The following is a 27,825-nucleotide window of genomic DNA, read 5'->3' as shown; positions in this document are numbered from 1 at the left end:
CTTCTTACCAACCTCTATGGGTTCCTCTGACTCCATTCGGGCGTACTTGCCATCTTCCCTCTTCCTCAAGACCGCTGAGAAAACTTGAGACGACAACTTGTTCTTCTATACTATTGTTGTTTTTATCCCCACCAAGTAAATTATGTTTATTTTCACCTCCCTCATGGAACCCAGCCCTGTCAACGAATTCACTTTGTCAACCGGGCTACAGGAAGGGGGTCATCACTGGTTACCACCCAGCCCCAAACAAGTCTCTCAGCTGCGTGACATACGTCATCCATTTGGGAACCAGGTGTGTCCGTTTAACCTGCCATTATGGCTACAGTATATTCACCCGGTGAAGACACAACTACAAATTTCAAATAGCAGGGCGTTCAAAGAATTGATCTGATGGGGGATTCGTGATATCATCGCGCATTTAAGGACCTTTAACGGCACCACGTTACTTTGATTGACAGCTGAGATCTGTCACTCTTCAGTAGGTAACTGCTTTGTGCGCCATTCCTCGCTAAACCTATCTGTCATTCGGGATTGGCTAGTGTCTGTGTAGCTCAAACTAATCGCCAGGCTTGAATACATGTATAGAACATCTATTGGAGGATTCTACAAATCGCATCATTTTGCCACGTGAAAAGACCTGTGGCTATTGGCCTGTGCAATTTTCGGGGGCGGTTCATTTTTTGGTTAGCTGGGTGGAGGCGTTCGATTATCTGGCACTGGCTTTCCCATGAGGGGAGCATGAACCTGGTTGAAAATGGATTGCATTCGTTATGGAACTAGGTTACCTCCGGGCGTGTGCCAGGTTCCCCATCCAAAGCCCACGGCTAAATAGGTTCAAAACAAAAGTGAAGTAGCCTAGGCTAGATTAAGCACTTGTAGTAAAGAGTATGATTCTGTGTTCTGACCTGCAAAAGTGATTGCTTATTTGCTTGATCAAAACGCTTTATCTACCTTCCCAATGAAAATTCGTTTTAAAAAAAATCGAACATATATTTTATGGAAAATAGATTTTTATGGACGATGGTTCTATGCTGACAATTTGACCAAACGGTGCAGATTGCTGTTCGATTTGAGTAGGGCGCTCCTCGCTGCTTTTGCCCGTTCACCAGAGCGGTGTACCGCGGCTCAGGTTAATAGAACTCCCTCGGTCTGAAACCGCGTGAGAAAGTTGCTTTTGAGGCAAGCTAACGTTATATGTTGTTGTGCTGGTAGTTATCAAAACAACAAAAACATTTACGAAACCTTTCTTGCACTACAGCCCCCCCATGTATTCGAATACAGGAAATTCTTCGGTTAACGAATATTAATTTATACCGAGCATTCACCACAAGCTATTGCGGCAAGTCAAATTGCAATTAACTTCTGTCGATTTGTTTTAGTAGCCTACGCTTCTAATGACCGCGTTGTGGGTTTGGCTTGTTGACTAACTGGAGTTTCGGGCTATTTGGATATTGCTGCGTGGACAGGATTACAGTCTACATGAATAGGAAGACTAGTAGGAGACTTTTTTTGTTGTTGTCCTCACCTGTTTTTTCTCTCCCTTCTATGGTTGATACATGATCGTATGTTGGAGTAGTTTACAGCGAGAGAAAAGGAGATTCTTACACGCATCATTCACCGGAGCACCGCGGATAAAGTGTTGACGGGAGATCTATGAGGACGAATGGTCGGATTTGTTTGTGTCATTTAACGGACAGTCTCGGAAGGAGCTAGGATGAATTTATCGTAATCTGGAGCATCCCCGCGCCTGTCCCTATTTTGTTAGCAGACGGGTTTATCAGGAACCGGGCATCTGCCGAGGTAGAACGATGTATCCCCAGGGTCGACACCCGGTAAGGTTGGACAGTGAAACGCATTCCTCATCCGCAGATTCTCTGCACTCATTTGTCATGTTGAACCATTTTAGCATTTGTATAGCTCTGTATGCCCACGATGGCGGGTCGGTCGAAGTTCCTTTGTTTGTCATTGCCTTAGCGGCTGTCGGCCTGTAACATTTCTGTAATGAGTTTATCATGATTCACTCCCAGTAATTAGGGCAAGGCGTATATCGCACATGGCAGCGAATGCCGTATTGCTTTTTGTGTAATTCACTACTAATTAGCCTACAGCTGAAGTATTTGAAATGCTTCATCAGATGCAGAAACACCGGTTTTGAATGATGTGTTTTCTTTTTAAAAAATGTCTTATTTTTACAGACACCCCACCAGGCCTCAGGCCAACCTTTCAAATTCACCATCCCAGAGTCACTGGACCGCATCAAAGAGGAGTTCCAGTTTCTCCAAGCTCAGTACCACAGGTGAGTGGCTGTTCAACACACAGACACACACACACACATACTCTGAGGCCAAGATGTCACAGTTTGTGTGCTCAGACTGTATAGGTCTAAGACATGCAGATGTGCTTGAGCCAGAGGGGTGGCGTCTGAGGTCAGATTATTATAAATCCCCTCTTATTCCCCATGTGTGCAACTGCATGTTGCTGTATTTGGGACTAGTGAGAGGTAAAGCAGTGAGCTGGAATGCCCTGCATTCACAGTAGCAGGCAGTAGGTTATATTGCTGCTACTATAGCCCTAGACCTGTAGCCCTAGACCTGTTACTGGAAAAAGGTAAACAAATATGGCTCTTCCATGATTCCAAGAGGTTTTCCTGCCCATGTTTATCTGAACTGAATTTTGAATGTTTTCTAGTTGTGTTCAGGATTGGTGATGGTATCCAAGGCCTCTTGCTTTGTTCTGATTGTGTCCCTGTCTTCGGCAGTTTGAAATTGGAGTGTGAGAAGCTGGCCAGTGAGAAGACAGAGATGCAGAGGCACTATGTTATGGTGAGTCCAATCAGCACAATCCTATGTTCAACTCTCAACCAATCAACTCGTAGATGTTAACACTGTCAATGTGTGGCTAGATATTATTGCCACATTGTACGTGCAAGCTTACTGTTAACGCTTATTGTTGCTCACACACACACACGAACAGGACTACACGCACACTCATCATTCACAAACACACATTGTCTCTCACATTCTGTGCTCAATGATCTCCAGTACATTATTGAGTTGGAGTGAATGCCACATTTTGAGGTTGTTTTGCCCGTTTCAAACACCAGTAGTATTATTCACATATCTCTCGTATGGCCAAGAAGCAGTCTACATTGAGATATAGGAAATTGGAATTTACTGTAATCCTAGTAACTCCAACTCTGTCATCCACAGTACTATGAAATGTCTTACGGGCTGAACATTGAAATGCACAAACAGGTAAGCCTCACACACTCTTCTCTATCTCTCCTCTATAGTGTGTGGGTTCACCCAGGGAGGGAGCTTTTAGCCTGCCAGGGAACTGGAGTGTGTTTTATCAGAGTTTATCAATGATAGATGGTGCTCTGTTTCTCTCTAGTTAGACCCGGTGGTACGAGCCCATAGGCAGGATGAATTACTCTGATTGATTGGTATTGTCTGGGGGAGTAGCCTGTTTTATTGCATTGAAGAGGCTGGGCTGGGGAAGGCATAGGAATCAATCACGGAACTCCCTGATCCAGGAAATGCAAAGGAGCACTCCCATATATCTCTCACACACAAGTTTGCCCCACAGGACCAGAGCACTCTGGCTCACAGCATTTACCAGTAATTACCACAGAAATCGATTGGTCAGGACAGAGGAAATTGGAGGTGGATTGGCCTGGGTGGTTTGCTGAGGAAGGATTTTTGTGGGTTCTATGTCTCTCCCCCTCTCTCTTTCTGATACTAATGCATGCCTCCTATTGTGAGGGAGATGCCTTTTCTGTTCGTTGTTTCCAGAGGGGGGCGTATTGTGAGTGATGTATCCGTACTGCCTCCTCACTGTAGCCTGTTGCTCTGGCCTCTCCAGCCCCAGGCTAATGTGGCCTCCCCTTGGAGGAGTGGAAGCTGCTGAGGGAGGACGGCTCATAATAATGGCCGGAACGGAGCAAATGGAATGGCATCAAACGCATGGAAACTATTTAAACTATGACAATTTTGTCCGATAGCTTACATTTTCCTTGCCCAAAAAAACGATACCGATATTTAGAATTTGAGCGCCTTTTTAACCTGTCTGGCACCAGCGTTCCGCTAGCGGAACTCCTCCCACATTCCACTGAAAAGGCAGAGCGCGAAATTCAAAAGATATTTTTTAGAAATATTTAACTTTCACTCATTAACAAGTCCAATACAGCAAATGAAAGATACACATCTTGTGAATCCAGTCAACATGTCCGATTTTTAAAAGGTTTTACAGCGAAAACACCACATATATTTATGTTAGCTCACCACCAAATACAAAAAAGGACAGACATTTTTCACAGCACAGGTAGCATGCACAAAGCCAACCTAACTAACCAAGAACCAACTTCATCAGATGACAGTCTTATAACATGTTATACAATAAATCTATGTTTTGTTTGATTAATGTGCATATTTGAGGTATACATCAGTTTTACATTGCAGCTACCATCACAGCTACCGTCAGAAATAGAACCGAAGCAGCCAAAGTAATTACAGACACCAACGTCAAATACCTAAATACTCATCATAAAAAATTTCTGAAAAATTGATGGTGTACAGCAAATTAAAGACAAACATCTTGTGAATCCAGCCAATATTTCCGATTTCTTAAGTGTTTTACAGCGAAAACACAATATAGCATTATATTAGCTTACTACAATAGCCTACCACACTACCGCATTCATTCATCAAGGCACGTTAGCGATAGCAATAGGCACGTTAGCGATAGGGAATAAACCAGCAAAATATATTAATTTTCACTAACCTTCATAAACCTTCATCAGATGACAGTCCTATAACATACACTTATGTTTTGTTCAAAAATGTGCATATTTAGAGCTGAAATCAGTGGTTATACATTGTGCTAACGTAGCACCTTTTTCCCACAACGTCCGGATATTTTTCGGACACTTTTTCTGACACACATATTCTGACCAAATAACTATTCATAAACATAACTAAAAAATACATGTTGTATAGGAAATGATAAATACACTAGTTCTTAATGCAATCGCCGTGTTAGAATTCTAAAAATAACTTCATTACGATATGCAGTTTACGTTATGGCGAGAGAGTACCCAAAACCTGGCCGCAAACGACTAGTTCACATGTACGACAGATATATGAAATAACATCATAAAATGGGTCCTACTTTTGCTGATCTTCCATCAGAATGTTGTACAAGGGGTCCTTTGTCGGGAACAATTAGAACGGCCCTTTTCCCTCTCGATTTAGCAAGCACACTTGCCAAGTAGCAAGCATACCACCCTGCATACCACTGCTGGCTTGCTTCTGAAGCTAAGCAGGGTTGGTCCTGGTCAGTCCCTGGATGGGAGACCAGATGCTGCTGGAAGTGGTGTTGGAGGGCCAGTAGGAGGCACTCTTTCCTCTGGTCTAAAAAATATCCCAATGCCCCAGGGCAGTGATTGGGGACACTGCCCTGTGTAGGGTGCCGTCTTTCGGATGGGACGTTAAACGGGTGTCCTGACTCTCTGAGGTCATTAAAGATCCCATGGCACTTATCGTAAGAGTAGGGGTGTTAACCCCGGTGTCCTTGCTAAATTCCCAATCTGGCCCTCAAACCATCATGGTCACCTAATAATCCCCAGTTTACAATTGGCTCATTCATCCCCCTCCTCTCCCCTGTAACTATTCCCCAGGTCGTTGCTGCAAATGAGAACGTGTTCTCAGTCAACTTACCTGGTAAAATAACGGAAAAATAAAATAAAAAAATAAAAAGTGGCGCGAATTTCTCCATCGTCAACAAACTCAGAGAACGGAACACGGCAAAACTCCCGAAAAAATTTCAATAATCTGATTAAACTATATTGAAAAAACATACTTTACGATGATATTGTCACATGTATCAAATAAAATCAAAGCCGGAGATAGTAGTCGTCCATAACGACAGCTTATCAGAAGGCAAATCCAGGTCCCTTCTCGCGCTCTCCAGAAAACAGGAAACTGGTGACACGTCATGCCAAGAGCTATTATTCGAGCCAAGATCAAGTTACACACTCAATTTCTTCTTTCACTGCTTGTCGACATCTAGTGGAAGACGTATGAAGTGCATCTAAACGAATAAATATCAAGGACTTTATTAATAGGCAGGCCCTAGAAGAGAGCATCGATTTCAGATTTTCCACTTCCTGTCAGGAAGTTTGCTGCAAAAGGAGTTCTGTTTTACTCACAGATATAATTCAAACAGTTTTAGAAACTAGAGAGTGTTTTCTATCCAATAGTAATAATAATATGCATTTTGTACGAGCAAGAATTGAGTACGAGGCCATTTAAATTGGGCACGATTTTCCCCCAAAGTGAAAACAGCGCCCTCTGTCCTCAACAGGTTTTAAGCATAATAATACAGTTTAAATAGTTAACACACACATGGACACAGCGGTCTTAGGCACCGCATCTCATTACAAGAGGCGTCATTACAGTCCCTGGTTCGAATCCAGGCTGTATCACATCCAGTCGTGATTGGGAGTCCCATAGGGCGGCGCGCAATTGGCCCAGCGTCATCCGGGTTTGGCCAGGGTAGGCTGTCATTGTATGTCCCCATTACCAGTAAAACATAATCAAAACCTATTTCTTTCACTTACTTGCTGTGCTGTTTCATTGTTCCGTCGTTTCATTCTGAACCAGGATTTTATCATTTATGTCAAGCAGTGAAGTTTAAGCTGTGTCTGTCCATGGCCTCTCTTCCTCGGTGCGCACTGCGCACTTTCCATCTTGTCCAGCTGTGTATGTAACATTTCACATAAACCCAGTTTTTTTGTTGTCTGCATTGAAGTAGCGGTCCTTGTACATAGCATTGAGCATGGTGGCGACACAGTAAAGCGAGTGCCACTGAATTGCTTGTTCACAGCCTGTGTGCAGTTTTGTTGCGCAGGTGTTTCAATGCCATGACAGTGGGTATCACATCTGCTGCAGGCGCAGTTGATGAGCTTATTTCTCGAGTCAGTTGTTGGAATCGAGCTAGTGAGTGTTCATGTTCTCAAATTCCATTCAAATGGCAGCAGCGGTATGACAACCAGCACATTCATGAGCATGCAATACGACTTTTCTCAGTACTAAATCCTCAGCGACCCGCTGTGCTGTCAGACTCGACATGATCATGGGGCTGATATCGCTGGTCCAAATGTCAGTCGTGAAGCTAATAGCAGTGACGCAATTGTATTAAAATGTTTTATTTTTTTGCAGTGATGCTATTACTGTGTAACTCCGGTAGGGCAACATCTGAAAAATAGCGCACTTGGTAGTGTGTAAATCAAATCAAATTTTATTTGTCACATACACATGGTTAGCAGATGTTAATGCGAGTGTAGCGAAATGCTTGTGCTTCTAGTTCCGACAATGCAGTAATAACCAACGAGTAATCTAACCTAACAATTCCACAACTACTACCTTATACACACAAGTGTAAAGGGATAAAGATTATGTACATAAAGATATATGAATTAGTGATGGTACAGAACGGCATAGGCAAGATGCAGTAGATGGTATAGAGTACAGTATATACATATACATATGAGATGAGTAATGTATGGTATGTAAACATTATATTAAGTGGCATTGTTTAAAGAGGCTAGTGATACATTTTTAAATACATTTCCATCAATTCCCATTATTAAAGTGGCTGGAGTTGAGTCAGTATGTTGGCAGCAGCCACTAAATGTTAGTGGTGGCTGTTTAACAGTCTGATGGCCTTGAGATAGAAGCTGTTTTTCAGTCTCTCGGTCCCTGCTTTGATGCACCTGTACTGACCTCGCCTTCTGGATGATAGCGGGGTGAACAGGCAGTGGCTCTGGTGGTTGTTGTCCTTGATGATCTTTATGGCCTTCCTGTGACATCGGGTGGTGTGGTGATGCGTTGTGCAGACCTCACTACCCTCTGGAGAGCCTTAAGGTTGTGGGCGGAGCAGTTGCCGTACCAGGCGGTGATACAGCCCGACAGGATGCTCTCGATTGTGCATCTGTAAAAGTTTGTGAGTGCTTTTGGTGACAAGCCAAATTTCTTCAGCCTCCTGAGGTTGAAGAGGCGCTGCTGCGCCTTCTTCACAACGCTGTCTGTGGGTGTGGACCAATTCAGTTCGTCTGTGATGTGTACGCCGAGGAACTTAAAACCCTCACCACCTGGGGGCGGCCCGTCAGGAAGTCCAGTACCCAGTTGCACAGGGCGGGGTCGAGACCCAGGGTCTTGAGCTTGATGACGAGTTTGGAGGGTACTATGGTGTTAAATGCTGAGCTGTAGTTGATGAACAGCATTCTCACATAGGTATTCCTCTTGACCAGATGGGTTAGGGCAGTGTGGTTGCGATTGCGTTGTCTGTGGACCTATTGGGGCGGTAAGCAAACTGGAGTGGGTCTAGGGTGTCAGGTAAGGTGGAGGTGATATGGTCCTTGACTAGTCTCTCAAAGCACTTCATGATGACGGAAGTGAGTGCTACGGGGCGGTAGTCGTTTAGCTCAGTTACCTTAGCTTTCTTGGGAACAGGAACAGTGGTGGCCCTCTTGAAGCATGTGGGAACAGCAGACTGTGATAAGGATTGATCGAATATGTCCGTAAACACACCAGCCAGCTGGTCTGCGCATGCTCTGAGGACGCGGCTGGGAATGCCGTCTGGGCCGGCAGCCTTGCGAGGGTTAACACGTTTAAATGTTTTACTCACCTCGGCTGCAGTGAAGGAGAGCCCGCAGGTTTTGGTAGCGGGCCGTGTCAGTGGCACTGTATTGTCCTCAAAGCGAGCAAAAAAGTTATTTAGTCTGTCTGGGAGCAAGACATCCTGGTCCGCGACAGGGCTGGTTTTCTTTTTGTAATCCGGGATTGACTGTAGACCCTGCCACATACCTCTTGTATCTGAGCTGTTGAATTGCGACTCTACTTTGTCTCTATACTGGCACTTAGCTTGTTTGATTGCCTTGCGGAGGGAATAGCTACACTGTTTGTATTCGGTCATGTTTCCGGTCACCTTGCCCTGGTTAAAAACAGTGGTTCGTGTTTTCAGTTTCGTGCGAATGCTGCCATCAATCCACGGTTTATGGTTTGGGAATGTTTTAATCGTTGCTGTGGGTATAACGTCTTCGATGCACTTTCCAATGAACTCGCTCACCGAATCAGCGTATTCTTCAATGTTGTTGGACGCAATGGAGCGCGGGAGCTTCTTGTTTTAGTTTCTGTTTGTAGGCTGGAAGCAACAAAATGGAGTCGTGGTCAGCTTTTCCGAAAGGAGGGCGGGGGAGGGTCTTAAATGCGTCTCGGAAGTTAGAATAACAATGATCCAGGGTTTTACCAGCCCTGGTAGCACAATCGATATGCTGCTAGAATTTAGGGAGTTTTGTTTTCAGATTAGCCTTGTTAAATTCCCCAGCTACGATGAATGCAGACTCAGGGTGTGTGGTTTCCAGTTTACATAGAGTCAGATAAAGTTTGTTCAGGGCCATCGATGTGTCTGCTTGGGGGGGGAATATATACAGCTGTGATTATAATCTAAGATAATTCCCTTGGTAGATAATGCGGTCAACATTTGATTGTGAGGAATTCTAAGTCAGGTGAACAGAATGACTTGAGTTCCTGTATGTTGTTATGATCACACCACGTGTCGTTGATCATAAGGCATACCCCCCCCGCCCCTCTTCTTACCAGAAAGATGTTTGTTTCTGTCGGCGCGATGCGTGAAGAAACCAGCTGGCTGCACCGACTCCGTTAGCGTCTCTCGAGTGAGCCATGTTTCCGTGAAGCAAAGAACGTTAAAGTCTCTGATGTCTCTCTGGAATGCTACCCTTGCTCGGATTTCATCAACCTTGTTGTCAAGGGACTGGACATTGGCGAGTAGTATGCTAGTGAGTGGAGCGCGATGTGCCCGTCTCCAAAGCCTGACCAGAAGACCGCTTCGTTTGCCCCTTTTACGGCGTCGTTGTTTAGGGTCGCCGGCTGGGATCAGATCCATTGTACTGGGTGGAAGGCAAAACACAGGATCCGCTTCGGGAGAGTCATATTCCTGGTCGTAATGATAGTGAGTTGACGTTGCTCTTATATTCAGTAGTTCCTCCCGACTGTATGTAATGAAACTAAGATTACCTGGGGTACCAATGTAAGAAATAACACGTAAAAAAACCAAAATACTGCATAGTTTCCTAGGAACGCGAAGCGAGGCGGCCATCTGTCGGCGCCGGAAGTAGTCCGGACTGAAACCCGATTGAACATCTCTGGAGAGACCTGAAAATAGCTGTGCAGCGACGCTCCCCAACCCTGACAGAGCTTGAGAGGATCTGGTGCTCGACCAGTCGGCAAAAGCCAGCATCACCCACGACAGAGAATGGTTGATTGTCAAGGGAAATGAATTCCATTATCTTGGCATTTTAATGGATTTTGCTTTTGAGTTGTCTAGATGAAATTTTCTTACTCTTTCAAATGACTGCTCAACTTGTTGACTGCTCGATCCACACAGCAGATATTGTGGGCTAGGTTAGGAATGCTGTGTTGCACGTGTAGCTCAAAATTTTACATTGCGTCATTACGTCATGTGCCTACCTATATAATGTAGGTACATCAGCTTTGATATCGGTTTTGTACATCGACGTTAAACCAGACATCGGGCTGATGCCGACGTTGGCATTTTTAGCTAATATCGGCTGATTCTGATAAGTTCACCGACATATTGTGCATCCCTAATGGAAACCATGATGTATTTGATACCATTCCAACTATTCCGCACCAGCCATTACCACAAGTCCGTCCTCCCCAATGAACCTGCTACCAACCTCCTGTGAATTGGAGCTCCCGTCTCTGCTGCCTGGGTGTATTGAGTTTTAGGAGAATGGAGAGCATCCCCGTTCTCCTGCTCAAATAAAGGTATTGGGGCTGAATTCTAAACTCACTCCTAGGGACTTTACGTAGATCCTATACGGAATTGAATGGAGCTCAATTAACTGGTATGGTACTAGGTCTAGCTCCATCTTGCCCTCTGATAGGTTGAAATTTAGCCTATCCAGTCCTCAGGTGAACTACAGAACCAGCAGTACCTGGGAGTTAAAGGGCGACTGCACTTCCTGATTTGGCCTTGTTTTTCATCACTGCTTATTAAGAAATGCTTGCAGCCATGACTGAAGGTAAACGAGAGTTTGATTTGGGAGTCTTTGACATTCAATCACAGCAAACAGTAGCTAGTCAATTTGAGTTACAACATTATTGAAAGCAAGCTGACAACATGCATCAAACATGTCACCAGGTTTGCTTGATGATGAGCTAGCTAGCGAACATTAGACATGCAAATCTTCCTCTCACATTACACGTTAGGGAGAGGCTATGTAAACTCTTCTCACTGTCAACTCCATTTATTTTCAGCAAACTTAAAATGTGTAAATATTTGTATGAACATAACAAGATTCAACAACAGAGACATAAACTGAACAAGTTCCACAGTCATGTGACGAACAGAAATGGAATAATGTGTCGATGAACAAAGGGGGGGGGGGTCAAAATCAAAAGTAACAGTCAGTATCTGGTGTGGCCACCAGCTACATTAAGTAATGCAGTGCTCATGGACTGCACCAGATTTGCCAGTTCTTGCTGTGAGATGTTACCTCACTCTTCCACAAAGGTACCTGCAAGTTCCCGGACATTTCTGGGGGGAATGGCCCTAGCCCTCACCCTCCAATCCAACATGTCCCAGACGTGCTCAATGGGAATGAGATCCGGGCTCTTTGCTGGCCATGGCAGAACACTGACATTCGTGTCGTGCAGGAAATCACGCACAAAACGAGCAGTATGGCCGGTGGCATTGTCATGCTGGAGGGTCATGTCAGGATGAGCCTGCAGGAAGGGTACCATATGAGGGAGGAGGATGTCTTCCCCGTAACGCTCAGCGTTGCGATTGCCTCCAATGACAACAAGCTCAGTCCGATGATGCTGTGACACACCGCTCCAGACCATGACGGACCCTCCACCTCCAAACGGATCCCGCTCCAGAGTACAGGCCTCAGTGTAATGCTCATTCCTTCGACGATAAACGCGAATCCGACCATCATCCCTGGTGAGACAAAACCGCGACTCGAGCACTTTTTGCCAGTCCTGTCTGGTCCAGTGATGGTGGGTTTGTGTCCATAGGCGACGTTGTTGCCGGTGATGTCTGGTGAGGACCTGCCTTACAACAGGCCTACAATCCCTCAGTCCAGCCTCGCTCAGCCTATTGCGGACAGGCTGAGCATTGATACAGGGATTGTGCGTTCCTGGTGTAACTCGGGGAGTTGTTGTTGCCATCCTGTACCTGTCCCGCAGGTGTGATGTACCGATCCTGTGCAGGTGATGTTACATGTGGTCTGCCACTGCGAGGACGATCAGCTGTCCGTCCTGTCTCCCCGTAGCGCTGTCTTAGTTGCAATTTATTGCCCTGGCCACACCTGCAGTCCTCAAGCCTCCTTGCAGCATGCCTAAGGTACATTCACACAGATGAGAAGGGACCCTGGGCATCTTTCCTTTGGTGTTTTTCAGAGTCAGTAGAAAGGCCGCTGAAGTGTCCTAAGTTTTCATAACTGTGACCTTAATTGCCTACCGTCTGTAAGCTATTAGTGTCTTAACGACCGTTTCATATGTGCATGTTCATTAATTGTTTATGTTTCATTGAACAAGCATGTGAAACTGTGTTTAAACCCTTTACAAAGATCTGTGAAGTGATTTGGATTTTTACGAATTATCTTTGAAAGGCAGGGTCCTGAAAAAGGGACATTTTCTTTTTTTGGTAAGTTTATTTGGCTAGTTACATCACGGTATCATAGCTTAGTATCATAGCGGCATAGCCTATTAAATAATGACCTGTAGCTGTTAATGAATAATCAACAAATCTTAGCTACTTACCAACACACCAGTCTCAGATTTGACAGTTGACAGCCCAAGTAGAAACTAGTCGGATGTAATCCATATCCTGGCCATATGCCCATGATTGTTGAACAACTTTATGTAACCCCATTTTCTATAGAGTAGTTATTTCCTGAGAAAGGGCAAGTACTAACCACACGTTTTGTCTGGTGAAGAGGTTCCAGTCGACAGGTCCGTTTTGCGTGACCGGGTGCCCTTGGTGAGCAGGACTTGCTCATTTTCAACCATTCCATATGTCCTTCACCCGTACAGGACACCAGGCCATGTAAAGGCAGCTCGCCCAGTCTTTTCACAGAAAACACTGGGTCACAATAGGCAAAAGGGGGAATTAATTGTTGACGTACAGTGCATTCAGAAAGTATTCAGACCCCTTCACTTTTGACTTTTTGTTACATTACAGCCTTATTCTAAAACTGATTAAATTGTTTTCCCCCCTCAATCTCACACCCCATAATGACAAAGCAAAAACAGGATTTTTGTTTTCTCAAATGTGTATATGTATGTTTTACATAAGTATTCAGACATTTTACTCAGTACTTTGTTGAAGCACCTTTGGCAGCAATCATAGCCTCGTCTTCTTTGGTATGACCCTACAAGCTTGGCACGCCTGTATTTAGGGAGTTTCTCCCATTCTTCTCTGCAGATCCTCTCAAGCTCTGTCAGGTTGGATGGGGAGCGTCGCTGCACAGCTATTTTCAGGTCTCTCCAGAGATGTTCAATGGGGTTTAAGTCCGGACTACTCAAGGACATTCAGACGCTTGTCCCGAATCCACTCCTGCGTTGTCTTGGCTGTGTGCTTAGGGTCGTTGTCCTGTTGGAAGGTGAACCTTCGCCCCAGTCTGAGGTTCTGAGTGCTCTGGAGCAGGTTTTCATCATGTATCTCTCTCTACTTTTGCTCCGTTCATATTTCCCTCGATCCTAACTAGTCTCCCGGTCTCTGCCGCTGAAAGACTTCCCCATGCTGCCCCCATGTTTCACCGTAGAGATGGTTCCAGGTTTTCTCCAGATGTGATGCTTGGCATTCAGGCCAAAGAGTTTAATCTTGGTTTCATTAGACCAGAGAATCTCCTTTTTTAGGTGCCTTTTAGCAAACTCCAAGCGTGCTGTCATGTGCCTTTTTACTGAGGAGTGGCTTCTGTCTGCCACTCTACCATGAAGGCCTGATTTGGGGGAGTGCTGCAGAGATGGTTGTCCTTTTAGAAGGTTCTCCCATCTCCACAGAGGAGCTCTGACAGATTGACCATCGGGTTCTTGTATAGACAGGTGTGTGCCTTTTCTAAATCATGTCCAATCAATTGAATTTACCACAGGTGGACTCCAATCAAGTTGTAGAAACATCTCAAGGATGATCAATGGAAACAACAGGATGCACCGGAGCTGAATTTCGAGTCTCATAGCAAAGAGTCTGAATACTTATGTAAATAAGGTATTTCTGTTTTTAAATTTTTAATAAATGTGCACAGATTTCTAAGCCCGTTTTCACTTTGAAAAGATGGTATATTGTGTGTAGATTGATGACGAACATTTTTTTATTTAATCCATTTTAGAATAAAGCTGTAACGAAATGTGGAAAAAGTCGAGGGGTCTGAATACTTCCTGAATGCACTCAAGTAAGCCAAACCAAACCCTCAAGTGATGACACAGTCACTTACCAAACTCTGTTTATGACCAATATTATCCTATTTACACATTTTAGTCAATTTTGACACTGGAATTCATGTTTCTGACCCGTATCGATGCCACATGCCATTTCAAACCAGAGAAGTTGGTTATAAAGGGCAGTTGATCTTTAAGAGAGTGGGGTAGTTCTGAAATTCAACATATGTTCTCCTAGTCCCTGTAGGGCTCACTTTCTCTGCCACCTGGCAGGCCCTGCTGCTCAGGTCACACCCTCTGTCCTATGACCTGAAGGCCCCCAACCACTGATATCCTAGGTGATGACTTGAGAACTCATCATGATTGGGACGTGTGGTTGGTTTTGTCACCTACTACCCTAGCTGAACGCACTTATCGTCTTATGCTCTTCGTAAGAGCGTCAGTCTACTCAATGACGACAGGCGATCCTTTCAATGTAACCCTCTGGCATGTGTGATAACCACCATTCTGTCTGACTTTTGGAGTGTGGTTGGGTAAGACACAGGCAGGTAAATCACACTTACCCACTTTGGCCCAAAGCTCCGGGTCACATGATTTTTTTTCCTTAACCACCCCTTAATTAATCCCGTTAGCTCCCTCTAGTGATGTTACGTTTGATGCCAGGGCTCTGAGGCATGCATTGAAATGACTAAGCAGTTTACTTCGAAGCCGTGGGCAGATGTTTGTCACTTTATCAGAAGCGCCTAATCACTGACAATTGAAGCGTTGTTTTGTCGAACAGCCACCTGATTAGTTTGGTAGAAGGCAAAAAGGCTACCCTGGTGCGACATCATCTATAATAATTTGGCTGCTCTAAATGATTTTGACCAGCAGGTGCAACTACTGTACACTGTGTTGATCAAAGCCTCAAGTAATGAGCCAACTTTTTGACACAATTGACTGGAAATGCTCAATGCTTCAGGAAGCTTCGTTTCCCTGTAACTAGCTCCCTCCCGTGGGTTTAGCTTAGCGGTAGTGTACTGGACACAGCCTATTCCTGGCCTGCAGTACCTATCTGCTGGCTAAGAATGCCCCTCAGACATTCTGGGAAAGCACAGTGGGAAAGGCAGGTATTTTATTGCCCTAGCGAGGTATTATAGGTTATCTGCTGTGTTTCTAGGAGCTAGCCTGCGTGTGTGCTAATGATAAGCCCGTCAGGCCGAGGCTTCTGAGGACGTGTCACATGAGGACAGGGCCAATAGCTGGGCTGCTAGAAGACTGGCTGGAGGAACTCAATTTATCAAATGTATTTTTATAAAGCCCTTTTTACATCAACAGTTGTCACAGTGCTTTACAGAAGCACAGTGGCTAGAAAAAACTCCCTAGACGGCAGGAACCTAGGAAGAAACCGATAGGAACCAGGCTCAGAGGGATGGCAAGTCCTCTTCTGGTGCAGCCGTGTTTTTATGTTATGGAGATTTGAGGCCGTATGTATCAAGCGTCCCAGAGAAGGAATGCTGATTTTAGGCCCAGTTTAGCCTTTTAGATCACAATGAATACGATTACATGGACAGGGGGGACCTGATCCTAGGTTGTCACTTCTGCGATGAGAAACTTGATACATATGGCCTCTGAGCCCGCACTCCAGTTTTCTCACCAGCTTTTCAAAGACAAATGGGCTGTGTCGTGAGTGTGAGTGTCTGTGCGTGTGACTGTCTGTGCGAGTGTGTGCATGTGTCTGAGTAATATCCCATTACTGCATTCGGAGGCTCCTCTAGTTCCCCCTGTACCCTGGCCCGCCTCGTATCAATTTGTTTGGCCGATATGTAATTTCAGCTGGATCATCTGATTTGCCGCCTCCGTGGGGATATAGGGTATCCAGGCAATCGCAGTCACCTCCGGGGGCCGGATGCCCGGCCATGGTTATGAGAGTGGGACCAAATTAAATTAGGAGTGATGAGATTATTTTAAGCGCCGATGGGAGTGGAAGAATAGAAGAGTGAGACACGGTGAAACCTAATCTAAGGCTGACATGATAGCAAGGCTGGGGCCTGTATTTGATTCACTGCTTTGTGTGTGTGTGTGTGTGTGTGTGTGTCTGCACCAGAGTATGTGAGCAAAGCTGGAGTGGCGCTAGGAGCAGAGCGTGTCCATTTTAAATAGAGCGCGGAGCCTGTTCCCCAATGGCTGGAGCATCGTCCTTCTCGCCTGCTCCGGTAGAGCTCAGGGCATACCCGTCCCAGCATGCATTTGTAGGTTACTTGTGTGCTGCTATAGCCCCTAGCTTTAGCAACTGTCATGGAATTCACAAAATATGTTCATAAGGAAACTGATAAAACACCTGGGTGCAAAATCATGGGGACTTACAAAGATGAGGAAGAGCGGGAGTGGAGGGATGTAGTGTTCACAACAAGACTCATTGTGAATCGGAAAATACATGGCATACTTACGTGCACTTGCTAACAGAAAGGAATGAGGTGGGTAGCTAGTGTGTATAAATAATAAAACATCTGTTCTCTTAAAAGTTGATTTAATGTTCGTTCTATTATCTATTCATTAGGCTATCGTTGATTTTGGCCCAATAGGCCTGACATATATTACCTCTTTCAAAGAGCATTCTGTTTTAATAGGGTTATTTTGCCTAAAAACCTTTAAGCCTACCTAATAGAAGGGAAAAAAGGCATCCCTGCCGAGCCTGGCAAGAGTGTCCTGAAGGGTGTTTAGCATCCCTAGTGGCTCTGCAAGAGCGGCGGGTGTGTTCTCCGCTGCCGGCCTGCTTTGCAGGCACCATTGCAAGAGCCTGAAGCTTGATGTCCATGCCGACCTAGTATGTCACACACGCAAATGCTTCACAAGTGTATTTATTTGTAGGCTACAGCATTGAAATAGGCTAATCATAATTTAGCCTAAATAAACAGAAATATAAACGCAATTTCTATGATTTTGCTGAGTTACAGTTCATATAAGCTGTCTGGGTGGCTGGTCTCAGACGTTCCCGCAGGTGAAATAAGCAGGATGTGGAGGTCCTGGGCTGGCATGGTTACACATGGTCTGCGGGTGTGAGGTCAGTTGGACGTACTGCCAAATTCTCTAAAACAACGTTGGAGGTGGCTTATGTTATAAAAATGAACATTAAGTGCTCTGGCAACAGCGCTGGTGCACATTGCTGCAGTCAGCATGTCAATTGCACGTTCCCTCAACTTGAGACATCTGTGGCATTATGTTGTGTGACAAAACTGCACCATTTAGAGTGGCCTTTTATTGTCCCCAGTAGGGTTGACCATTTTGGGGAATATTCAGAGGCGGAAACTTTCCGTCGGGATATATGGGAATTAACGGAAATATATGCAAATGGATACCATTTAAATGTGGATGTTTTTTGCATTGGATATATTTACCATATCATATGGAGACAGAAACATAAACCATTTACCTTATAATAAGTAGAAATTGCAAATGATTAAATCCCTCCAATAGAAATAAAAAAAACAATTTAGTTATGAATTGAACTCTAATTAAATGAGTTGACTCTTCACATGGGATGATTTCACCGAACAACAAAAGAAAGAGAATATTGAATGATCCCCAATGATCCATCGCATCTCCCTAAAATGTTTTCAACATACGTGTGTAAAATGATAGTCTAGACACTAAAGCTTTGGTTGTCTTCTTCTCAGGCTTCCATGTCTTCTCCCTGGGACTCCTCAACGTCCACCTCTTGAACATCAGACTCTGAGGCCTCATCTTCACTGTCACTTATCAACATTGTTGAGGATTGCATGTTGTCAGGCTCAAAATGCCTCAAATTTGGCCGGATAGCCACCAATTCCTCAACCCTTGTATTGGTCAGCCTGTTGCGTGCTTTGGTGTGTGTGTGTTCCCAAACAAGGACCAATTGCACTCTGAGGCGGCTGATGTTGGTGGGATTTGGAGGATGATGGAGGCAACAAGGGAAAGTGCCTCAGATCCACAAAGTCCCTTCCACCAGGTTGCTGATGTGATGTTGGCATGACTGCCATATTGCATCTCCATCCCAAGCCCTGGCTTGGAAGTGTACTTTGCCAGACTGCCGAGAACCTTGCCCTCATCCAGGCCAAGGTGGCGAGACACGGTAGTGATGACAACATAGGCCTTGTTGATCTCTGCACCAGACAGGATGCTCTTGCCAGCATACTTGGGGTCCAACATGTACGCTGCTGTGTGTATCTGCTTCAAGCAGAAGTCTTCACGCTTTTTGATGTATTTCAGAACTGCAGTTTCCTCTGCTTGGAGCACAGTGAAATGGGCAGGGCAGTACGGATTTCTTCTCTTACATCGGCAAGCAGAGTCTGAACATCAGACAGGATGGCATTGTCTCCCTCAATCCGTGCAATGGCTACTGCTATAGGTTTCAGGCTGCTTACCACTCTCTCCCAAAATACATAATCCAGGAGGATCCTCTTGATGGGGCTGTCCATATCGGCAGACTGTGACATGGCCATTTCTTGGAGAGACTCCTTCCCCTCCAGGAGACTGTCAAACATGATGACAATTCCACCCCAACGGTTGTTGCTGGGCATCTTCAATGTGGTGCTCTTATTCTTTTCACTTTGCTTGGTGACGTAGATTGCTGCAATTACTTGATGACCCTTCACATACCTAACCATTTCATTGTCTCTCTTGTAGAGTGTATCCCTTGTTTTAGGTGCCAGGATGTCCTTGCGGAGCAGATTCAATGCATGAGCAGCACAGCCAATGGGTGTGATGTGAGGGTAGGACTCCTCCACTTTAGGCCAAGCAGCCTTCATGTTCACAGCATTGTCTGTTACCAGTGCAAATACCTTCTGTGGTCCAAGGTCATCCAAGGCCTTCAGCTCATCTGCAATGTAGAGACCGGTGTGTCTGTTGTCCCTTGTGTCTGTGCTCTTGAAGAATACTGGTTGAGGGGTGGAGATGTAGTTAATTATTCCTAGCCCACAGACATTCGATCACCCATCAGAGATGATTGCAATACAGTCTGTGTTCTCTATGATTTGCTTGAACTCTGTTGAACTCTGCATCCAGCAATTGAGTAGATAAAGCATGTCTGGTTGGAGGGGTATATGCTGGGTGAAGAACATTCAGAAATCTCTTCCAATACACATTGCCTGTGAGCATCAGAGGTGAACCAGTTGCATACACAGCTCAAACAAGACATTCATCACCATTTCTCTGACTACGTTCCTCCATTGAGTCAAAAAACTTCTGAATCGAGGAGGACCATGAGATGTTGCTATCGATAAGGTTCCATAAGATTTCGATAAGATTTCATAATTTTCAACTTGAATAGAAGTAGAGGGACTTTTGTCAGAGGTTGTTTGTTGTGAGCGCTGAGGGAACGTTATGCACTTGGCCAGATGATTCTGCATCTTTGTTGCATACTTTGCATATGATTTGGCACAGTATTCGCAAATGTACACAGCATTTCCTTCTACATTAGCTGCAGTGAAATGTCGCCACACATCAGATGGCATTTTCCCTTAAAGATTACAAAAAATGAGAGTAGGAAAAAACAAATACAATTACATGTGCAGATTAATAGTTAAGCAGTTAGATTAAACAACTCCTTTGTAAGATAAATGTTTTAAAATAACATGTATGGAAACAGGTGAATTAACACTCAGTTAGCAGGCTCAAGCAAGCTAAAACCCACATGATTGCAAAAACTAACTAGCAGAAATTGTTAACAAGTTAGAAATGATTTAAACACACTTAGCTGTAGGCTACTATTTACTAATTAACAAAAAAATCATATATTTCTTAAATCCCAAATTGTTTGCATAGTCAACTTACACACAGCTCTGACACACGCTTATCCCACCAGACATGCCACCAGGGGTCTTTTCATAGTCCCCAAATCCAGAACAAATTCAAGAAAATGTACAGTATTATATAGAACCCTTATTGCATGGAACTTCCTATCATATATTGCTCAAATAAACAGCAAACCTGATTTAAAAAAAAAAACATAGCAGCACCTCGTTGCACAACGCCTATTTGATCTAGATAGTTTGTGTGTATGCATTGATATGTAGACTGTGTGCCTTTTTAAAAATGTATGTAGTTTTGTCCTTGAGCTGTTCTTGTCTAATGATGTTCTGTATTATGTAATTATGTTCATGTTTTGTGTGGACCCCAGGAAGAGTAGCTGCTGCTTTTGTAACAGCTAATGGGGATCCTAATAAAATACTAAATACCAAAAATCTCATTAGTGTGCAAGATCTTGAAAATCAGCTGTACGTGTGATGGAAGAGTGCACTGCACATGTGATGGAAGATGCAGAGTTGCAATATGTTAAGACCTAGAATTGCCTTATGTGTATCCCACAAAAAAAGGTTCACTGTTATAAGCTAACTTTTATTGATACATTTTAAGCAAACTTCCTCAAATTCCAGGGCTTAACTTGCCATGGAAAATTTCAGGAAAGATTCCGGAAAGTTTCCAACCCTAGTCCCCAGCACAAAGTGTGCCTGTGTAATGATCATGCTGTTTAATCGTGTGGATGGATTATCTTGGTCAATGGAGAATTTCTCACTAATAGGGATGTAAACAAATTTGTGTACAACATTATAGAGAAATAAGGTTTTTGTGCGTATGGAACATTTCTGGGATCTTTTATTTCAGCTCATGAAACATGGGACCAACACTTGACATGTTGCGTTTAGATTTTTATTCAGTATAATTCATTTTCGTTAGGCTGCTTGCCTGGCTCTTGACCTATTTCGAGTTTTTATATGCTGTTTAATATAACATGTAGCCTATTTGAAATGATGAGCCCTTCTTACTGTCACCGTTTCATGTTTATGAAAATACTTTTCGTTCAAATCATATGGTTTTGTTTCAATACTTCAAAACCATATGGTAGGTCCAAGTAGTCACAAAAATAGTTGGTTAAATTGTGATTTTTAATGAATGGAGCGAATTTGGAGTTGCAGCTTCTCCTCACCGCTCGGATTTCCAACAGATAAACTCCACTCACATGCTCTGGTTTGCACACGTATGTGTGTGACTGCCTGCGTATGCCTGTGGTGCACTCGAACATGTGTATGCGAACAACTGCATGTGTTTTCTGTCAACTGTGGCAGCAAGCTGTTCACTAGCCCCCCCCCAAGTTAATTGTGTGTATGGAGTCATTCATACCCATATTGACTAATATGTGTTGTGTGCAGTGAGCCCATGTCGTGACCGATAGCAGCAGTTGCTCCTATGAGCAGTTAGATGTCTGCCTATCCTTCAGTAACTCTCCAGCATCACACATACACGGGGATATCAGGTGGAGTTGACCTATGCTGTACTTGGATGCAAACAGGCCGAAACGGGGAGGGACATGCCTGAACTTGTCTAATAAGAAACTCTCTAATTTTCATTGCAAAAAAATTTCTTGTTGCAAAAAAGTTTGCTATGGTGTGCACTAATGCATACACCCCAGGTGGAGTTGACCTGAACATACTAGCTGTGAATACAATCGGGAATCCCTTTGGATCTCAGTGCACGGCTGAATGTAGTTGTGCGGCTATTCCAGGTGTTGTTGACATTGCCCATACTTATCCATCCTCTACTCTATCCAACAGACCGAGATTGCCAAGAGGCTCAATACCATCTGTGCACAAGTCATCCCCTTCCTCTCACAGGAGGTAAGTGTGTGTGTGTTCACAGTACTATGAAAGGTCTTACGGGCTGAACATTGAAAGGCACAAACGGGTAAGCCTCTTGCAATCTTATTTCGCTCCCCTGTATTGTGTGTGTGTGTGTGTGTGTGCGCGCGCCCATGCAGCACCAACAGCAGGTGATCCAGGCAGTGGAGAGGGCCAAGCAGGTCACCATGGGCGAACTCAATTCTGTCATCGGGGTACGTGGCCTTCCCGGTCTACCACCCACAGTAAATGCACTCTCTACTACAACTTCCTGTGTTTGTGTGTACTCTGACGGTGTGTTTGTGACATTTTCTTTACTGAAATATTACTGCGTTATTTACCCAAGGATATGATACTACTGTGTTTGGCAACCATAAGATCTGCTGTGTGTAGGCTGCTGTTTTGGATTTTCTCAACGGTTCTGGGAAGCTTTGGAGGGGGTGGGGGCTTTGCTCGATGGCTGTGGCAGGGGGTGGCAGTTGCCATTTGTGTCTTAATTGCAGGATTCTAGTGTGCGTGTATAAAGGGGGTTTGAGCGTCTGGTCCTCTCACCAAGCTGTCAGTCACCCTGTTTATGTGTGTTAAATGAGTGTAATGAAGCGTGGCCACCCTGTCACCTCTCCCCTTGCGGCCTACCCTAAAGGCGTCAGCATTCTTCAGTTCGGCTGGCGCATACTCCCTTAAGACCTTTCCTTGAAAAACAAGAAAACAAAATGGCAAGGGTGTACTGTCTCTATTTGGAGACGTTGTAGAATTCATCTAAGATGACTAAATTTCACATCTATGTAAGATGTTTTGTGCAGTATTTCTCAATTTAAAAAAAAATATATATATATGAAAACGATTCGTTTCTCATTGAAGAATCCCTACTGTTAACCAATCACCGATGAAGGGGCGTAGATAATATATGCACAAACTCTTCCCGAACTGTTTCAGCTGGGAAGCATGTGGACACCTTTAACACCCCCTAACACACAGGGCTCCCCTTGCCTCCACCAATACCTCCCCTCCATTGACTCTCACCGTGTGTGTGTGAGAGCGTCCTTTGCTGTGCTGTTTTGGCACAGCGAACAAGGGCTTGGATGGTGCGTGTGTGTTTTGGAAGGCAAGCCCAGGGATTAGCGCTGTGAAAGAGTAGGCATGGAGATGGGGATAGAGTGCTCTGGCGTCTCTCCTGTGGTTCTCTGAGGGGGGGGGGGGGGGAATCTTAGTCAATTAGGTGAGATAAAGAGGGTTGACCTTCACCACCGCCCCTCCCCCCACTCTACTGCTGAAATCTCCCTCCCCCCGTGGCAAACCTCAGGGGTTTGATTCCCGTGGCTACTGTCTGAAGACGCAATAATTTATGTTTTGGAACACAAAAGCATTTCACGCTCAGACGAGCACCTGATTTGGTGTGAAAGACACCGAGACCTGACAGCTATACGACCCCAATCCACCAGAGCCCCCACCCTCCCTGGCCTGCAGGCAGCAGCTGTAGCTCTCTAACCCCCTCCTCTCGTATCCTCCCTCCATCCTCAGGCTCTGGGCTGTGATCCCAGCTGTCACTATTGTTTATTGTTTGACCCTAGAGGGAGGTGTTTTTTTGTGTGTGTGTGTGTGTTAAAGGGGAGGTTTACTGCCTCTGACATTATTTGTAAGCATGCCACGTCGTTGAAAGATGCTCTTGATGGAAAAACTGAAGGGTCATGAATTCCTCTATATATTTTCACATTGATCACTCGGCTCCATTTGTATATTAATGGCTTGTCGTATTGATTGACACACTTTCCAGTGGTAGGCCATATTGATTATGGATTAGTAATTGATTGCTTCTCCCTCTCTCTCCTGTAGCATCAGCATCTGTCCCACGCGCACGGCCCCCATGTCCCCCTCACCCCCCACCCAGCTGGGCTCAACCCAGCCCACTTAGGGGGAGGGGCCAGCCTGCTCGCCCTGTCCAGTGCCCTGGGGGCGCCACTGCACCACCTGGCGGGCAAAGAGGACAAGAAACACCCGGCGGAGGCTGAGCAGCTGAGAGGTGAGCAGCAGCCACACCCACTGTTACTGGGCCTGCACCTGAGGAGGAGTCTGTCTGGGCCGCACAGATAGACAAACTGAACTGACAAGACTGTATCATCATTGGGTTTGTTTTTAATAAATATACTGAAAACCACAAGTGCAGGACTCAGGATTAGAATTTCTCTCTTTTTGTGTGTTTTGTCTTGCCTCCCTCGTGTGCGCCCTGATGACCTTATCACCGTGATGCTGTGTCGTCGTTGCTATGGGAACAGAGCAAGAGCCGGGCACAGTAAGTACTTCCTGTTACCTCTGGCTGCATCCTCCTCCTCATTCCCTTCCCTACTCATTCCAACGTTCACACCTGTGTGCGTGTGTCAAATACCTTGAAACAAGCATTGTAGTTTTAATAAGGAAAGGATGAAACTAGAGAAGCAACAAGTCCCCGGTGCTTGGGGACCTGATGCTACTTTACAACACTATACTCAACGCCCGAGAACTTTTGAACTTAACCCCTGCTAATCATTTCCTAAACCCTCACTATCTTTCTAGCACGCACCACTCTGTACAACCCACCATCATTGCTTTGATTCACCTCCATTTTCTCTCATTCTCACAACCACCTGGGCTTCATTTACACATGCATCCATGGCTTTTGAGTGTGTGTGTGCCTCTTAGGTAAACATCATGGCTGGTGGGAGGGGAGGGAATGACGCTGGAGAGAATAGTAGACATTTTACGGGCTCCTGACCAATTGTGATATTTTGTTTATTTTGCTCTCATCTTAACTTTTGTACATAATGTTTCCACCATTTCTTATGACTGAAAAAAGCTTCAGAACAGCGATCGCTAACCTCAATTTGGATGATGATTTCTTCTTCAATGAGTCTGAGGGAATGGACATAGTTGCTCATCCCGGACCAGGCCCAAATCCCTGACACTCGAAAAAAGGAAGAGTCTACGTTGAAGGGGTGGATAAACCACAGCTGCCCTCTGTTGGCGAACTTGCAATCTTTGGAAAATAAACTGGACGAGCTCCGTTCGAGACTATCCTATCAACGTGATCTGAAGAACTGTAATATCCTATGTATCTCAGTCGTTGCTGAATGCACACATGCACATTTGTGGCCTGCTGGAGGTCATTTTGCAGGGCTCTGGCAGTGCTCCTCCTTGCACTAAGGCGGAGGTACCGGTCCTGCTGCTGGGTTGTTGCCCTCCTACGGCCTCCTCCACGTCTCCTGATGTACCGGCCTGTCTCCTGGTAGCGCCTCCATGCTCTGGACACTACGCTGACAGACACAGCAAACCTTCTTGCCACAGCTCGCATTGATGTGCCATCCTGGATGAGCTGCACTACCTGAGCCACTTGTGTGGGTTGTAGACTCCGTCTCATGCTACCACTAGAGTGAAAGCACCGCCAGCATTCAAAAGTGACCAAAACATCAGCCAGAAAGCATAGGAACTGAGAAGTGGTCTGTGGTCACCACCTGCAGAACCACTCCTTTAATGGGGGTGTCTTGCTAATTGCCTATAATTTCCACCTTTTGTCTATTCCATTTGCACAACGGCATGTGAAATTTATTGTCAATCAGTGTTGCTTCCTAAGTGGACAGTTTGATTTCACAGAAGTGTGATTGACTTGGAGTTACATTGTGTTGTTTAAGTGTTCCCTTTATTTTTTTGAGCAGTGTATATATAATCTCACACACACCAGTCAAAAGTTTGGACACCTGCTCTTTCAAAGGTTTTTCTTTATTTTTAGTATTTTCTACATTGTAGAATAATAGTGAAGACATCAAAACTATGAAATAACACACATGGAATCATGTAGTAACCAAAAAAGTGTTAAACCGATCAAAATATATTTGGGATTCTTCAAAGTAGACACCCTTTGCCTTGATGACTGCTTTGCCAACTCTTAGCATTCTCTCTACTAGCTTCAACTGAAATGCTTTTACAACAGTCTTGAAGGGTTTCCCAGATATGCTGAGCACTTGTTGGTATGCAGTTGCCATACGAAGCGGTGATGCAGCCAGTCAAGATGCTCTCTGACCTTGTAGGCTGTGTCATTGTCGATCAAGATTACCACAGTGATGTGGTCTTCAAACATAATGATGGTGTTGGAGTCATGCGCAGCCACGCAGTCGTGGGTGAACAGTGAGTACAGGAGGGGACTAAGCACGCCATGACCAGCCCTTCAAAGCACTCGCATAGACACACTTCCACACACTTCACATATGCTGCTGCTACTCTGTTTGTCTATCCTGATTGCTTAGTCACTTTTATCCCTACCTACATATACCTCAACTGCCTCGTGCCCCTGCACATTGACATAGTACCGGTACTCCTTGTACATTATATTGCCTCGTTATTTTGTGTGACTATATCCCTATTTTTTTTCAAATTTTTCAAGTCTGCATTGTTGGGAAACGGCTCGTAAGAAATAATTTCACTAAGGTCTATACCTGTTGATTTTGGCGCATGTGACAAATAACATTTGAGGGGGTTGGGGTGTTGGGCTGTATCTCTGATCTGGATCGGCTTCTCTCGGTGGAGGGGGGGGGGTCTCTCCCTTCACTGCCCCTGCATTGTGAGCAGATTGCTCCTCCCACTCTCCTAATCCCACGCTTAAAGGGTCTCATTGTGTTTAATACAGCCACTGACAGGGGGGAGCATTGTATGACCTGAGAGAACGGCGGGAAATTGCTTGTGTTTTGTGGGTCAGCAATCTGCTTTCTAAAGCCTTTAAATAATGTTCCCCCTGAGAAGGGGGGGGTGTGAAGGAGCCTTTGGCTGGGGACAAGGAGAGGGGAGGCATGGGGAGAAAGAGGGGGGCCTCCCTCCCCACGGCCTGTCGGTTGGGGCTGTGTGTATGTCTCTGCTGCTCCTGGAGGCACATTTTCAATGACAGATTTAGGCCTAAATGGACTCCAACATGATGGGCTAATCCACAGAGTCAGGGGAGCTGGGGGAGGGGATGGTGGAAGTGAATCACACACACAAAGTACACACTGCCCTTTAGCTGCCGCTGTAAAAACTGGACAGGGCTAGGAGAGGGAGGACTGATAGAGCGGCAGAACAACTCACACTAATCAGGGCCTTCTCGCTGTGTGGTTGTGTTGCTCCCATGTGCCCGAAATGTATATCCACTATATCCACCACTATCCAAATGGTGTAGTTGTGGGGACTGCATGACACAAGGGCTTTGACTGGCAGACAGCCCCACCTTCCCTTGGCCTATAGCACATATCTGCTATTTCCTTATTTCTTTCCACCTTGCTTCTTCTCATCCTCTCTTCCTGTCTTTGGCAGAGTAATACCCTGCCGGTTGCTGACAGTTTGAGGAACTCAGACAAGCGACGCAACGGACCTGAACTCCCCAACGACACCAAGAAGAGGAAAGTAGAGGACAAGGACTCTAGTCATTATGTAAGCAGCAGCAGTGAGGAGGATAGCTGTGTGTGTGTGTGTGTGTGTGTGTGTGTGTGTGTGTGTGTGTGTGTGAACAATGAATGACACTGACACGCCTTTTGTCCCCACAGGATAGTGATGGAGAGAAGAGTGATGACAACCTGGTGGTGGATGTCTCCAATGAGGTGTGTGTGTGTGTGTGTGTGTGTGTCAAATAAAATCAAATTTTACTCGTCACATGTATTTAGCAGATGTTATTGCAGGTGTAGTGAAATGCTTGTGTTCTTAGCTCCAAC

At 45.0% G+C, this 27,825-nt stretch overlaps 1 protein-coding gene across 5 annotated transcripts in view; it reads left to right on the top strand.

Annotated features, from left to right (window-relative positions):
* Window positions 1–732: 732 nt before the first annotated feature.
* The window catches only part of LOC129825940 (transducin-like enhancer protein 1), a 45,638-nt gene continuing 18,545 nt past the window's right edge, over window positions 733–27,825 (top strand). For 3 of the 5 annotated variants that reach the window (XM_055886082.1, XM_055886081.1, XM_055886079.1), the window contains exons 1-10: window positions 733–1,832; window positions 2,196–2,296; window positions 2,759–2,822; window positions 3,210–3,254; window positions 22,058–22,120; window positions 22,261–22,365; window positions 23,954–24,140; window positions 24,394–24,410; window positions 27,431–27,547; window positions 27,661–27,714. In XM_055886082.1, coding sequence (XP_055742057.1) covers window positions 1,809–1,832; window positions 2,196–2,296; window positions 2,759–2,822; window positions 3,210–3,254; window positions 22,058–22,120; window positions 22,261–22,365; window positions 23,954–24,140; window positions 24,394–24,410; window positions 27,431–27,547; window positions 27,661–27,714 — 777 coding nt within the window. In that variant the 5' untranslated portion in view covers window positions 733–1,808. Of the gene's footprint in view, window positions 1,833–2,195; window positions 2,297–2,758; window positions 2,823–3,209; window positions 3,255–14,233; window positions 14,320–14,440; window positions 14,504–22,057; window positions 22,121–22,260; window positions 22,366–23,953; window positions 24,141–24,393; window positions 24,411–27,430; window positions 27,548–27,660; window positions 27,715–27,825 lie in introns of those variants that run through there. The other 2 variants (XM_055886083.1, XM_055886084.1) reach the window with 2 other exon arrangements.

This window comes from Salvelinus fontinalis, chromosome 28 (genome assembly GCF_029448725.1).
Source record: "Salvelinus fontinalis isolate EN_2023a chromosome 28, ASM2944872v1, whole genome shotgun sequence".
NCBI lineage: Eukaryota > Metazoa > Chordata > Actinopteri > Salmoniformes > Salmonidae > Salvelinus > Salvelinus fontinalis.
The sequence above is the reverse complement of the archived record's forward strand: the minus strand, read 5'-3'. Positions and strand labels throughout refer to the sequence as shown.